Genomic DNA, 16,079 nt, shown 5'->3' with positions numbered 1-16,079 from the left:
ATAATGTTCTGTCTGAATCTGGAACAATTAGATATGGAGTACCACAAAGCTCATCAGACTAGATGCGTAAATATGTCTTCGTTGCTGATGATGTATCAGTGTCCACAATCTCCTTGATTTTGTCAATAATGTGCGTCCTCATGTCTTCATTGTCTATGACATACCAATGTTCACAGTCTCCGTGATGTTGTCATTAGTGTGTGTCCTTAACTTGTATTGATAGTACAGAATAGATGTGTGCATCCTTAGTTTCTATTGATAGTACAAAATAGATGTGTGTGTCCTTAACTTGTATTGATAGTACAGAATAGATGTGTGCATCCTTAGTTTCTATTGATAGTACAAAATAGATGTGTGTGTCCTTAACTTGTATTGATAGTACAGAATAGATGTGTGCATCCTTAGTTTCTATTGATAGTACAAAATAGATGTGTGTGTCCTTAACTTGTATTGATAGTACAGAATAGATGTGTGCATCCTTAGTTTCTATTGATAGTACAAAATAGATGTGTGTGTCCTTAACTTGTATTGATAGTATAGAATAGATGTGTGCATCCTTAGTTTCTATTGATAGTACAAAATAGATGTGTGTGTCCTTAACTTGTATTGATAGTACAGAATAGATGTGTGCATCCTTAGTTTCTATTGATAGTACAAAATAGATGTGTGCATCCTTAACTTGTATTGATAGTACAGAATAGATGTGTGCATCCTTAGTTTCTATTGATAGTACAAAATAGATGTGTGCGTCCTTAACTTGTATTGATAGTACAGAATAGATGTGTGTGTCGTTAACTTGTGTTGTTAATATAGAATAGATGTGTGCGTCTTTGGTTTCTATTCATAGTTCAGACTAGATGTGTGAATTCATCTTCGTTGTTGATGAGGTACCAATGTCCATGTTATCCGTGATATTGTCAATACTGTGCATCCTGACTTTGTATTAATTTGATAGTTTAGACTAGATGCATAAATACGTCTTAGTTCTCCATGACGTACCAATGTCCATGGTCTCCATGGTTTTGTCAGTAGTGTATGTCCTTAGTTTGTATTAATAGTTCAGACTAAATGTTTATATGCGTCTTCGTTCTCCATGGTCTCCATAATTTTGTAGTGTGCATCTTTAGTTTCCGTTCATATTGCAGGCTACATATGAAAAAGCATTACCATTGTTCATGAGGTACCAATATCCATGGTCTCCATAATATTGTCAATAGTTTGCATCCCTACTTTGTATTAATAGTTCAAACCAGATGTGTATATATGTCTTCGTTGTCCATGACATATCAATGTTCACATTCTCCTTGATTTAGTCAACAATGTGCATCCTTAATTTGTATTGATTGTTTAAGACTTGTTGTTGTTGTTGTAGGGTTTAATGCCATTTTTCAGCACATGATAGGCTATACATGGCGGCCAGTATTAATGGTGGAGGAAGAACCTGGGAAAACCCCCGGAAAGAACCACCGACCCACTGTTAAGACTTGACTAGATGTGTAAACATGTCCTCATCGGTCATAATGTACCAATGTCCACGTTCTCCGTGATTTTGTCAATAAAATGCGTTCTTAGTCCTTAGTTTGTATTGTTCAGACTAGATGTGTAAATAAGTCTTCGTTTGTATTGATAGTTCAAACTAGACTAGATGTGAATATGTCCTCATTGTCCATGACATACCAATATCCACGGTCTCCATGATTTTGTCAGTAGTGTGCATCCTTGATTTGTATTATTACTTCAGACAAGATGTGTAAATATGTAGTTATTGGTCATGATGTACTAATATTCACAGTCTCTGATTTTGGCAGTAGTGCGAGTCCCTTGTTTGTACTCATCATTTAGACTAGCTGTGTAAATATGTTTTCATTGTCCATGATTTAAGAATGTCCTCATTCTCCTTGTTTTCTCAATAATTGTGTGCTTCCTTAGTTTGTATTGATATTTTTTCTGCCTGTGCAAACATGTCTTTGTTGTCCATTATGTCTGCAGTATCTTTTTTGTCAACAGTTATGTGTATCCTTTGTATTATATATATATATATATATATATATATATATATATATATATATATATATATATATATATATATATATATATATATATATATATAAAAAGATATCTTCTTCAACCATGATACACCATAGTTGATAGTCTTCATGATTTTTGAAAATTATTGTTGGCTTTTGTTAAAAGAACAGTACAGACAATCAGTGTAAAACTGTTTGTTAAATTCTAAGGTCAAAATTAACAAAAAAGTCTTCATACATATTAACTATTGTAAAACAATTAAATCAAATTGAGTCATAATATCAACAAGGAAAATAAGTTTCAGATTTCATGAATTATATGATGGTTTAAGATTTAGTGGAATAGGTTCATGTCATATGAATTGTTCTTGATAGTATCAATTTATGCACACTTACAATGTAACAATACATGTTTTGATACATGAGCATATTAACAATTCCAGTACTGTGCTTTCTTCTAAACACATCTATGAACAATATGGAATCAACAGCCTACCACATTGTTGTATGAAGTAACAATTAAAGACTGATGCCTTAATTAGAGAAGGGATAATCATAATGTGATCAGCTTTTTATTCTGGAAACTGTTAAAGATATTTTTGATGTGAAAAAGACAAACCACAATTACGTCTGAGTGCACCAACCCTCTTAGTCTGAACAGTTCATTTACGGCTTAATAATGTTTCTATTAATTTTCATTCTGCAAGATAATGGGAGTCGAAGCTGTCCATGATGTCACATTGTCTACAGCTTCCATCTTGTGGTCAATAGTTATGTGTATCCATAGTTTGCATGGATTATATAGAATATTTGTGTAAACATGTGCATCCTTGCTTGCATTCCTAAATTTCATACAGTTCCCTCCTTATTACATCACCATTTGCTATTAATTTACTGCCAGAAACTGTTTCTTTTTGCTCTGAGATAGCCAGAACAAATGTCCTTGGTATGTGGTTCCTCAATATCCACCAAATACAAGAATGTGTGTGTATGTGTGTGTTACAATATACAAAAAGAAAAAACTAGGGGCATTTGCCATGTCTAGCCATTGCATTTGTCATAATTAACATTATACCCATGAAGTGCAGATCATAGTGGCCTACTTCAGATGCTCTAAGGTGTTTGATTATGTATCAGCAGTGCAGTAGAGATAGTATTTAGTACATTTAAAGTATGTAACCTTTTAATTCTGAATGGATCTGTTCTTGTACATTGTAAAAAATGGCAACTTCAGTGGCTCACCAATATCCTCCTGCCCTGCCTTTGACTGGCACAGACATTATAATAATTAATAACATATGTATAGTCTTTTAAAATTCTTAAGCGTAAAATTATATCAAAAATATTTTAAGATGGCACAATTATTGACTTTAGACGCTCCCCATTTCCAGGGATCCCAAGGGAAAGAAGACCTGATTATTACTGCTGTTTGCAGACTCCTTTTTAACATGACAAAGATTGGTTATTATTGGTTATTATTCAACCATTGGATAGACAGTTCTTTGATAAATTAGTATTGAAACAACTTTTTAAGTGCATTGCTTCCTATGTTGAAACTTTGTAGATATACTTTTGAAATTATTCAAGCCAAAATTGAAGGATGTTATAGACCAGACTCTATTGCTAGATGAGTGTCCTGATCAGCCAGACTGTGTCCTCTTCATCTTAAGTAAAATATCTGGAATAGAACTTGAAACTCTGGTATGCTATTTAATGACAGACATTGTCAGCAATTTTAACATTGTAAGAACAATGTGTTATTTATTCTCATTTTATTATATTTTTGTTTAGTATAACATTTCTGCATTTTATGAAACTCAGAACCATTTTCAGTTCTTCAAATTTACATTGTCTAAATTCAATACAGCACTGTTCCATGAAATATTTTTATTGAAATTAGTTCGATTGCAAAGTTAAAGTGGTTCTTCTGTAAGTTTATAAGTTGACTGTAAAACAGTGTAATATCTTGAGTTTTTCTTCCTGATTCTTGTCCAGACATGAACTTATCTTGAGCTTAAAATCCTTGTCTTATTCAGACATTCCTTGATAAACTTTGAATGTGATGTGGAAAGCAATAAAATGCAAGTTCAGTGATCTTCACTGTTAAAATTGCAGTTGTACATGAATAAAAGTTATTCTGAAAGAGATTCCATGTATATTTTTATATGTCAAACCTACTATGAACAGGAGAGAGTAGGTACACTTAACAAAAGACGTTATAACAAAAGACATTAGGACTATGCAGAATAAATTACACTTGAACGTTAAATTGATTTTATCACCCAGCTCTGCCTTATCATCTCTGTTCATACAGCTCATTTGCTTTAATCATTTTGTAGTATATGCTTTATATTCCACATATTATATAAATACAAAAATTGCTTGTGGCCTAAACTAATAATACAGTTTAAAATATATTTTTCAGAAACTAACGTTGTCATCAATGTTGAAAATCTTCAGATTGGTGATGGTAATGTGATGAAAATTTCAAAGCCAGGTCATCAGGCTGTTACCAATGGTGATGCACAGCCAGGTCATCAGGCTGTTACCAATGGTGATGCACAGCCAGGTCATCAGGCTGTTACCAATGGTGATGCACAGCCAGTAAGTATATTTGTATTTTGTTCTGATGAAGTGCCTTTGAGAATAACTGTGCCCAAATGAGTCCTTCTTGACGGATGTTTGTTACGGGTACTAAACAGCAGATATTGTGTCATAAAACAACAATGTAAAAGAAACTGGTGGATGTCATTTTGCATACACATCAAGTAGCTATTTACTTGCAGGAATACAACAAATGCACCAAAAGGGTGATGCTGCATCAAGTTCTTAAATCAGGCTTTCTGTGATTTTGCCAGCTATTATGTTGTACTTTTTCCTGAGTTTTAATATCTACTGTCAATTTTCACATGACTGTATGTTACATTATAGTTAATTATCAACAAATGTTTTTAATTTTAAAATTGTTGTTAACATGTACATCAGAATAACAGCTTTCCTTCTAACAATACAAAACAGAAGAGAGAAATGTGCCTTGGATTTTCAAATGATCATCCCATGGCCACTTTTCTACAAGTACTCCATTACTTACTGACAGCATCATATTGTGAAAAAGAAAGAAAATCAGAAAACATGCTCAGTGAATATAAATATCAGGAAAATAAGAATATTTGATAAAGTACACAGATTTTTTGTGGCTATTAATATGGGGCATCCTGTTGCATGAGGTAAGTTTATGGACAGGCTAGAATTAGTCCTAAAATTTTCATCAAGCCAATGTTAATGACAATGTGGTCACTTTTCTGCTGCTGGTAAGTTACATTAAGTGATTAAAGCATGAAAATTAGCACTTGTCCAACTTGTTTTGAAATTTGAAATAAGCACTTGTCCTTGTCATGCACCTTGCAAAATTTTACTTGTCTGACCAGGACATTTGTCTATGGGATTTGATCAGTCCTGGCAGTAATACATTATCTGGTATTATTGTATTGCTATATTTTTACCTGGTGCTAGTTCCGAGTACAGGGACATTATGCCCTCCTCTAGTTAGTAATTTGGAAGTATTGAAGAAAAAACTTGATTCATGTCTGATACCAAAGTCCATTTCTGACAGAATATCATCCTTGTTTTCCTTGGAATCCTTGCATTTATGCACATGTCTCTTGAACTTGCAAGAATTTTGTCATCTTTTGTCATTTCTGCGTCAATCGCATTTTTGTTTGGGTTGTGTTTGTTATTCTCTCCCAATCTTTATTTTATTTTCATGTATTCAGATCTATTTATGTTCATATTTGAAGGTTTTTAGTGAACTCCTGTTGAAGCAGTCCTCGTTGTATTTCATCTTTCTACTAGTAATTGGTGTCAAGGTAAGTAACTCCTACCCTTGATGTTCTGGTTCATCGTGATTGTAAGTTTGCAATTTTCTTTTAGCTTTCAGTAATGCCTTAACTACAAGGAGTTGGCAGTATGGGGCACTCACACTGCCTGTCTTGCATGAGTTGGATCTATAGGAATGGATGTTGCCTTATTTGTTGTTAGTGGCCCATCACAGTACAAAACTTGGTAGAAAATCATCAGATCTATTGGGTCAAAAAGAAGTGTCCCACCTCTTCCTCTTGTGGGAAGTTCAGTGTGACAGGGTCCAGAGTTTGGGAGTCACCCTCTTCAACTCGGGGAGAAGAGGTTTATAAGTAAGGGATCATTGCCCCTTCCTAGCATTGGGAAGTTGCCAGCCCAAAATAGTGAGCCCTGCCTTACTATTGCAAAGGGAGTATGGTGTCTTCTTGTGCTACAGGACTATGAAATAAAGCAAGATTGCATTCAGTAAAGTACCCCAAACCATGACTCTCCAGTAAAATCTATATCACATGATCAGTCATTGGCCAGGCACCAGATCACTGGACACTGGGTAGAATGTCAGGTGACAGCAAAGATCTGTAACCAGGCACTGGTGCTGGGTACAGATCACTGTCAAATGTGTCTACTAACAGTCAGTAACTGTTCATTGGATCCTCTATGTACCCAAGTGTTATTCACTAAGTCTCTCTAACTGGTCATGGAGTACCAGTCGCTAGTTGCTGAACATGAACAACAGGTCACCAGTAATGGTGTATGGTGCTGATCTTCCATTTTTGGTCTCATGTCAGTTCCATCAGTCCCAAATGGGGTATCTCTAATGGAAGAGGTACACACTATTCTTAAGAAGGACACAGTAAAGAACATTAGCAGTCTTGCATTTTAATCCCAGATTTAAGTTTCAAAGAGAGATGGAATATTTTGACTTATCATTGATATTTCCCACCTGAACAATTACTTCTGGGAGAGTGGTTCATGTTGAAGACAACTGCCTAAGTTAGGAATGCCATCATGTTAAATGACTGTGTAGTCTCCATAGATCTTCAGGATGTTTATCGACAGATTCCCATCTTCACAGTCCACAGGAAAAGTTCTGCAGTTTTGTCTGGGACAGGAGATCTTTCACTTTCAGGCTCTTCCTGTCAACTTAGATGCCACTCCCAGAGCCTTCTTCAGAATAATAGATAGTAGTTCATTTGAGGGGGTTCCCATCCTCTAGTACTATGATGACTGGATGATGCACAACATCCTCATACAAGCCCATCTGTGGGATCTGTTGTTCTGCTGGAAAATGGTGACTTGACTTAACTCTCATTCAGGAATAGCCAGATCTTATCACATCTGAGAATTTTGTTTACGTGTCCATGTTCCTCCTGGCAGTATCTAGCAAGTACTTGCACTCTTAGAAATGCTGGATGAGAAGACATCATTGTCTGCTTGCTGCTACCTTCCTGTCCTGAAGACTCTGCATATGGCAACAGACATAGTTCACCCAAGGTTGCTTCATATGTGGCCATTACAGTTCTTGCTTTTAGTGAACTGGCAATCTCACAAGGACCCCTTGTCCTACCGGATCACCATAGGATCCAAGTTTCATCACCATACGAGTTGGTGGAAATGTCAGGACAAGCTTCTCTCTGGAGTTTCAATTCCTACTTTGTAACCTCTCTCCTTCCGTTACACTGATGTCCAAGATTCATAGGGGGAATCTCACCCAGAGCATGAAAGAAGCTTCCATGCAGCAATCTTGAAATATGGATCATTTTTCTAACACTGCATCATTGCCGCTACATAGATCAGATATGCCTCAGACAACATTGCATCACTCTTGAAAGTTTTATGGCCTCCTCCATTGGACACCCTTGGAGGAGATCGCTCAGAGTCTGCCACATCCCAGGCAAGAGGATTGTTCTGGTGGACAGACAGGTGAGCAGTCCCCACAGAATGGTTGCTACACCAGTCAGTAGTAGGGATGCAGTTTCTGTTGTTATGACTCTAGGTCTTAAAATAAGTAACTGAAAGAAAGTGAAAGCACCAATTTCATTAAAATCAACAAGTTATTTATTTTACTAAATTACTCAGTATAAATTTAAGAAACACTTTCAATATTGTGAATTAAATCACAGATAATCCTAAATGTCCTTTCATAAGTCCAAAAGTATAGAATGTTCCAAGTGAATTCCAATAGTCATGAATCCACTGATGTGCCACAATGTAATTTCTTGGAATGAGTATTCAGTACAGTTTAATAATGTGTATAAATCCAAGTAGTAAATGAGTACATTAGTAATTCCACTGAATATTTAAATAATTGATTCCTCTCAAATTATATCTGAACACAACTAAATATGACTCCACAAACTGGTCTCTGTTTATACAGACACGATAGAATGTTCTGGAATTCAATAGATGCAAGTCATTTCTAATTGGAAAATTCCATCCAGCTGTTTCAAGAATATTACTCAGAAATTTGTATCAAAATATTATTTACAGCTTACAAAAGTTAGCTATGTAAACATGTTATCCACAAATGAACATTAGCCCAAAGTACAATCTACAATAATGGACACAATATAGATATAATAACAGTGGGGAAAACTGATGGTAGATTTGTTTGCACTGAAGCTGAACAACAGGCATCCATTTTATATCTCTCCAGTCTCAGACCAGAGGGCATAGGCAGTGGATACCTTCAGTCTGAGGTGGTATGAACTGTATGCCAACACCTTCCCACCTTTCAGAATAATCAAGTTCTTCACAATGTCAGGGCTTTAATGTCATGACTTATCCAGATAACTCCAATGTGGCCCTGCTGAAAATACCTCAATGATCTCCTTGACCTGTTAGTGGATGAAACAGGGTAATTACTGCTGAGGAAGGATCTACTGTTGTAACAAAGAGTGTCCCTTATGCACAGCAATCCTCAAATCCTCCACCTTCACACCTGGCTCATCTGCCAAGATCAGTCTTTGAGCAAGGTTGTCAGAAATATTGCTCAGGCTAAAAGCGATCATCCTCCAAGGTATACAGATTGGTGCAATAGGAAATACATTGATCCTGTCTACCCCCTTTTACTGCAGTTCTGGATTTTCTTCTTTTACTCTTTGAACTAAAATATTGTTCAGCATCTATCATCAAGGTAGCCCTCGCTAGCACTCTAAAGGTATCTATGGAATCCACCATATGGTTAGACCAACATGATTCTGAACTGCTCAGGTACAGTGAGCTTCAGCGACCATTCTTTCATTAATGTCAAGGTTGAATATCTTGTGTATTCTTTTGTTCCTTTGATTGGAGTGTCCTTAAGGAATCTTGCCCTTTAATCAGCTACCTGTAGTATCTCCTGTTCCTATTGAAATCCCCAGTCTTGGTCATTTGTGTGCTGAGGATGATCAAGATAGACTCCTTTGCCCAGTTAGAGTTTTACAGTTTTATCTGTCTGAAAAAAGTGTTGTAACCATCTTTTTCTACCTATGCTTTGACAGATGGAATGTTTTGAGTATTAAAAGGGCTTATAATTTTTTCACTTGAAAACTGTATTTTATCAAAATCAAAGCCCATTTGATCAGAGTTATTGCAGCATCTTTTCTCTTTTTCTAATTATTTCTCATTAGACGATGACATGAAAGCTGCCTTCTTTCATTCCCACTCCACTATTTTGTCATGTTACCTTAGATCATTGGCTCCCAAGAGTGATGGTATTTTCACCTTTGGGTTTAATTGTTATAGCCCAACAAAGCTGTCAAGTCATTCACTAGTTGGCAGTGGAATATCCTACTTATAACAGTGGTATGTTAATTGTGTTTTAGGCCATTAGCTTCACACTGGGCTGCCAAAGTCAGCAATGCAATAATAGCAGTAGCTGATAATGTATTTACTGGTATTAAAATGTATTTTTTTATGGGGCTAAACTTTTGTAATTATTACATGCTATTAAAATGTATTTTTTTTTATGTGGCTAAACTTTTATAATACTTACCTGCTGTTATTGCATAGTTCCATCCCTCCCTTTCCTTATGTCCTTCAATCTCAGTCACACTGGTCAATCAAGCAGTCAGTATTCCAGGTAGTCACCAACCAAAATTCAGTTGCTTGGTCAATCAAGCAATTAGCACCCACCAATGGGTCAACAATGCCCAATCACCTGCTACTCGACCAGCAACACTGTTAAGTCAGCTCTATGGCAGCAGTGGTTCAGCTTTACAGCTGCTGTGGTCAACTTCTACAGTTAGTTCTACAGCTGGTACCACATCGATTCTAATGAGCTCTACAGCTACAACTGATCAGCTCAACAGCTGCGACTCCGCTCAACTGAAAATACATCTAACACTGTGTACTATGCATGACACGTGCATATACAATAAAACAAAATGATGTTGTATATGGTAAGTTATACAGATTACTTTATCGGTACAAAAATTACAAAACAATACACAGGTTCAGAAGTAAACCTACCCGTGCCTGATAAGAATCCTACAGTACTAAATGTTTTTTAACAATGCAACTTTATATTGCTAATATAAATCTCTTGCTAAGTCACAAACAAGAATATAAAATATTTGCATTATACTGTGTAAGCTGAAGCTACATAGAAAATATACAAAAATAAATGTGGTAGTACAATAGTTATAACTTATACACAAGAAATTAATAAATAACTCACATACCTCTACAGCTGAAGATGTGCAAGTCCTTAAAGTAGACTGCTCAATGACAGGATGTTCTGTAATTTGTAGATTTAGTCTTACGGTGAGGCATTTATACACAGATCATGTTGACGATGAACCAAACTTACATGTTTAGAAATATTGTGCAATATACATAAATCACCCTCGTGTATCATTGTACACAAGAAACTAAACCCGAGTACATGTATTTGATAAATAAAAGGATTTACTCAATTCTGTGACAACAGTGTGTTGAGGTCTGTGTATCCACTAGACCTGAAATGGAAAGCAACATTTGTGTGAGTATTTTTGTGAACATGAAAATAACATGATATACAATATATGTCTATAATGTAGGTATGAATGGTGAGCCTGATATTTACCCAGACTATGATTATAATGGAAAATGCACTTGGAGGTGGATTTAAAAGAGTGCAACTAAGAACCCCGATCCCCCTTTGCGTGCTAACTTAATTGAGTACAGAAATGAATTAAAGGTTGGAATGACGTTCAGAACATATAATATATCATTTGAAAGCATCCGATTTCCATTGTCCTAACTGACGAATCTATCAGACAAGCCCTGCGCCACAGCAGTTGTTGCTGCTCTGATTCTAAAGCTATGACTTGAAGCATTTTGGATCAAATCTGCAGAACTGCAGAGCAAGTTCGAGCTGTGCATTGAATTCTGCCTGAGTTGTGTTTGAAAGATACATAAATATTGGACCTGGACCAGTAACTTGCATTTGGACATATCGCTGGAGATTTGAGACAGGACAGACTGCATCATTATTGTTTTTATTGTTAAGGTGAACTTCTGGCCCTGGCTGTGTTTGAAGGTGTTGAATGTTAGAGTGATGGAATGGTGGTCAAGAGCCAACTGATGAGTGTGCAACAGATATGGGTTTTGGAAGCTAAGAGACTGCACTGTGATCTCCCAGATTTTAAGGAAGGCATGGAATGCCAAGGAAAACAAAGCTCGAAATAAGAGCCGTTTGTACCAAGAAGTTATAGTATGAGTTGTAGCATGGATAAGTTTTTCCAAAATACACTTGTCAATTGGCAATCTAGCATCACAAGAAACTGTATTCCTATGGCATTCTTGTTAGGCAGCGTGTTATCAGACTGTAGCAGTTCTGGAGTTTATCTATGGGAAGTCTTACTTCCATCTTGATTGTATCCAGTTCATAGCCCAAAAAGGTCAGTGTTGTACTGGGAAGAAATGTTTTTTTCCACAAGACATGGGAATACCAATATCTACACAAAGAATTAAGAATTGGTCTGATTTGTCCTTACAGGTGTGATTCCAACAGAAGAAAGTCATCTAAAACATGTATCATGTGGCCAGTGCTAAATATTAAAAGATTTGACAACTGGAGCTATAGGAAGGCACTTGTCATAATAATACATTTCATTCCAAGTGAAGCCAAACAGTCTGGCAGAGTGGAATAATTCTGAAGGCACTTAGCTATGTCTGTTTTTGCCGTAACACAACCTCTGCCAAGTTTTTTAATGACTGTAATAGCATGTTCCAAAGTTTGATATTGAGCAACACTTTTTTCCGGAGATACATCATCATTTAGAAGACCCTGAGGATGTGATAAGTTGTGAATCATGTGAAAAGGACCAGGTGTTTTCTTTGGAACCAAGCCAAGGGGTGATATTTTAAATAGTGAGAAAGGGTGGCTCTTTAAAGGCCCCTCAAACCTGCCAGCATCAAGTTCTTTGTCAATTTTGTCTTTTACAATCTCTGGATTTTGTATGACTGATTTTAGATTATGAGTTTGAATAGGTGCCAGAGGACCCTCATGCCCCACATTAAATACAAAATGTAAATCCATGTTTCAAGAAATGTATCTTGCCAATGTTGTACCCTTTCAACCAATGTTGTAGCCTGTCAGCTTTAACAGGAGTAGGAGGCTTACTATTTTTGCAGGACCCCTTTCCCTTGCTGGCTGTGTTGTAGAGAGTTTGCTGTTGGTCCATGGGACTGAGTGGGTTTGTAGCCACCATGACAACAATTTGAATGTTGTTGAATGGGCAGTTTGCATTTGGTGAAGGGATTAGCATACAAGCAATTGAAACAATTATGCAGGTATTTACATGCTAGCCCAGGGTCCCGAGTGGCCAAGTGGTCTAAAGCGCTCACTGTTCCAGATCACTGCCATCTCACCTCTGTCTGCATGTCTTCGCATCTCAGGCTCGGCTAACGTGGGCGCATGAGAAAGCTTGCCAGTACCTTAACGTAGGTCGGTGGTTCTTCCCGGGGTTTACCAGGGTTCTTCCTCCACCAGTTATACTGGCCACCATGTATTGCCTATCTTGTGCTGAAAAATTGGCGTTAAACCCTACAACAACAATAACATGCTAGCCCTGCAGAACAATGTGGCCCTCTGTGGTGGTTAAAGCAGGCCCCTTTTGGGGATTCAGTTTTGAAAATGAGGATGGTAATGTGGCAGTGCTGGTGGCCGCCTTGTCACCCATGATGTCAAGAACAGATCGCAAGTAAAGTTCAAGCTTAGTTGAACCCCACTTTGCCTCTCCCGTCTCTATCATGCGTCAGAACTGCTCTTCATAGTATCTCCAATGAGCCCTACACTCAGCCAAATTCATGACGATTTCCATGTGGTGAGATAACACAGTGCTCAACATGGTGGATTTCATGCATATTATAGTAGCAAATCTGTTCCATGCTGTCAACTAATGAATGATGGAGAGTGGGGACTTCTTGGCCATGGTGACTAGGTTTAATTTAGATGCATTTGATGTGACATCAAACTGTAATCTATACATATTGTCAGTGGATTTGGAAAGGAGAGTTTGAAAATCTGTGTATATCCCGGCCCAAATCTGCTGCTTAATTTTTTCAGCTACAGAGGCAGTTATATCAATTGATGTGCTTACAAAGTTGGATTGACTGTGTGTGTCCAAAGTAGTAATAGGTGTTAAGAAATCACTCAGAGTACCTATACCTGTATGAGAGTCCTGTTAAGGCTGAGGTAGCCTGTACTGCAATGCTTCCCCCTGATTGACAGTTGAACATTGCTTTCTGTTTAGGCACTGGAGGAGGCAGATGGCCCTTGCTCTGGTTCCCACAATGACATTTTAGGTTGTTGCAGATGAGTGGTCCCATGCAGCATCTCCATGATATGGTCCAACTTTCTGTCCACTTGTGTGGTGATGACTGGTGTAATCTGCTGTACCACTTGCTGTGTTATCTGGTCAGTAGTAGCTTGGTTGACTGTATCTGCTGCATGTGTTGCTCCAGATTCATGCTGCTGTTTATGGTGGACAACTGACCGAATCCATGAACCGGTGGACTGAACTCTCTTGAGAGCCTGCTTAACCCCTGCTGATGCTTTATGCTTGGATGGCATGATCTGGTAAAGTCAGAAAAAATACTGTATTGAACATAATAGTAAGAAACATGTAACATGGACTACCCTGAATGTGTACTATGCACAAGGCATGGTATTATTTAATTGAGTATGCACTAACAAATTGTGATTGACAAACTGATGTATGTATGGTTACCTGATACAAATTATAATTCCTTTTATTTAGTACATAGCATGCTTACATGGTAAGCTATAATAGGTGCAACCAATTGTTCCTTAGCAAAATGGCATTTGTACAGAAGGTGACAGCCTGGTATGTAATGGGGCCTGTTATCAGGCCAAAAAGCTGATACAAAAGTGCAGAAGAAAAAGAGGACAGGTACAGGAACTGGCCTGTTATCTCCCAAGGTGGGCAGATAACAAAAGATGAAAAATATGACATGTATGAGACCTGGCCTGTTATCTCCCAAGGTTGGCAGATAACAAAAGACGAAAAAGAGGACAGGTACAGGACCTTGCCTGTTGTATCCCAAGATGGGCAGATAACAAAAGACATTGGAATATGTTCTGAAAAGCCATTCATATAATACCACTTGTGAATAATAAATAAGAACAAGGATACCTTGGTATATGATCATTAATGTTGGGAGGGTGAAGAAACACTAAAATATTACAGGGACCCCCTATTATGTAGACCAGAGTGGCTTGCCAGGAACAAATCTGAAAGGATCAGGTACGGGACCTGACCCAGTGCTTCCACAATGGCAGGCACTAAGGATGTTTACTAAAAACAAAGGAACAAGTACAGGACCTGACCTGATATCTCCCTTTGTGGACAGATACAATTGAAATCGAAAAGTGGATGATCACTAAATATACAACCCGTATCTCCAAGAATTCTTTTCCAAGTGATGCTAAGAATGATGACCCATATTTTCATACACCATAAAACGATATTCCTTTGGCTGAATGAGTCATAACCCCATTCCTGGGTTTGGTTGGCCCTAGGGGGTCAATATTGCTTTGTTTACAGTGCCCAACAAGACCCATTCACCCCTCATCACAATTATCCTTGTGGTAGTACAAATAGTTTTAAAATAGTTAACTGATGGGTTTTTTTATTGGGCAAATGGAGATCAGAATTGACATTTGTTTAAAATCTGTGCATTTGGCACATTTATTTTCTTTGTAAATGAGCCTAGATATACTGCACATAGATGAGAAGTTAATGTTTACCCAGCAAACTTGGCGTAAACCAAAATTGAAGTCAGACTTAATTGAGATCGTATGTTTAGCTGAAATGCTGATTACTGCAATCAGATTAACTTTATGCTATAAATCTTGGTAAAATTGAAAAACTGAATTTGTATTTCATTATAACATGTATTCCTATATGGATCATATTAATCATGTGTGTGTGTGTGTGATTTGGATTTTTAATGTAGCTTTAACAATTTTCCAATCACATCACTGTGTCTGCAGTGTAGCAGTTTATAGTGATGTCTAACACTCTGTGTGTGTGTGTGTGATATTTGGATTTTTAATGTAGCTTTAAAAATTTTCCAATTATATCACTATGATGTCTGCACTGTAGCAGTTTATAGTTACGTCTAGTACTCCGTGTGTGTGTGTGTGTGATATTTGGATTTTTGATGTAGCTTTAACAACTTTCCAGTCATATCACTGTGTCTGCAGTGTAGCAGTTTATAGTGATGTCTAACACTCTGTGTGTGTGTGTGATATTTGGATTTTTAACGTAGCTTTAACAATTTTTCCAATCATATCACTACGATGTCTGCAATGTGGCAGTTTATAGTGATGTCTGGCACTGTGTGATTGTAAGTGTATGTGTGTGTGTCTGTGATTGGGATATTTAATGTAGCTTCAATGATTAGCACTGTGTGTGTGTATGTGTTTTCGATTTTTAATATAGCTTCAAAAATTTTCCAATCATATCACTACAATGTCTACAGTGTGGCAGTTTATAGTGATGTCTACCACTTGGGCATCATGATGCAGACATATAGCATCATGTCCCACCAATCACATTATCCTGACACCAGGCTGACCTCTCCTAACACTAAGCTCTTAATGCTGAGCACCAAGCAAGGCAGCTGCAAGTACCACTTTTGTAAGTCATTGGGATGACTTGGATGGGGTTCAAACCCATCACCTCGTGCATAGCAGGAGTA

At 37.2% G+C, this 16,079-nt stretch overlaps 1 protein-coding gene across 1 annotated transcript in view; it reads left to right on the top strand.

Annotated features, from left to right (window-relative positions):
- Positions 1–16,079, top strand: part of LOC149804545 (uncharacterized) — a 91,470-nt gene that overhangs the window by 63,431 nt on the left and 11,960 nt on the right. Inside the window, exon 9 of the mRNA XM_089933073.1 lies at positions 4,453–4,631. Within this exon, the coding sequence (XP_089789199.1) occupies positions 4,453–4,631 (179 nt within the window). The remainder of the gene's footprint in view (positions 1–4,452; positions 4,632–16,079) is intronic.

The sequence above is a fragment of the Sinohyriopsis cumingii genome, chromosome 2 (assembly GCF_028554795.1).
Source record: "Sinohyriopsis cumingii isolate HCF-2022 chromosome 2, ASM2855479v2, whole genome shotgun sequence".
NCBI lineage: Eukaryota > Metazoa > Mollusca > Bivalvia > Unionida > Unionidae > Sinohyriopsis > Sinohyriopsis cumingii.
Note: the sequence above shows the minus strand (reverse complement) of the source record. Positions and strands in the feature narration are given on the sequence as shown.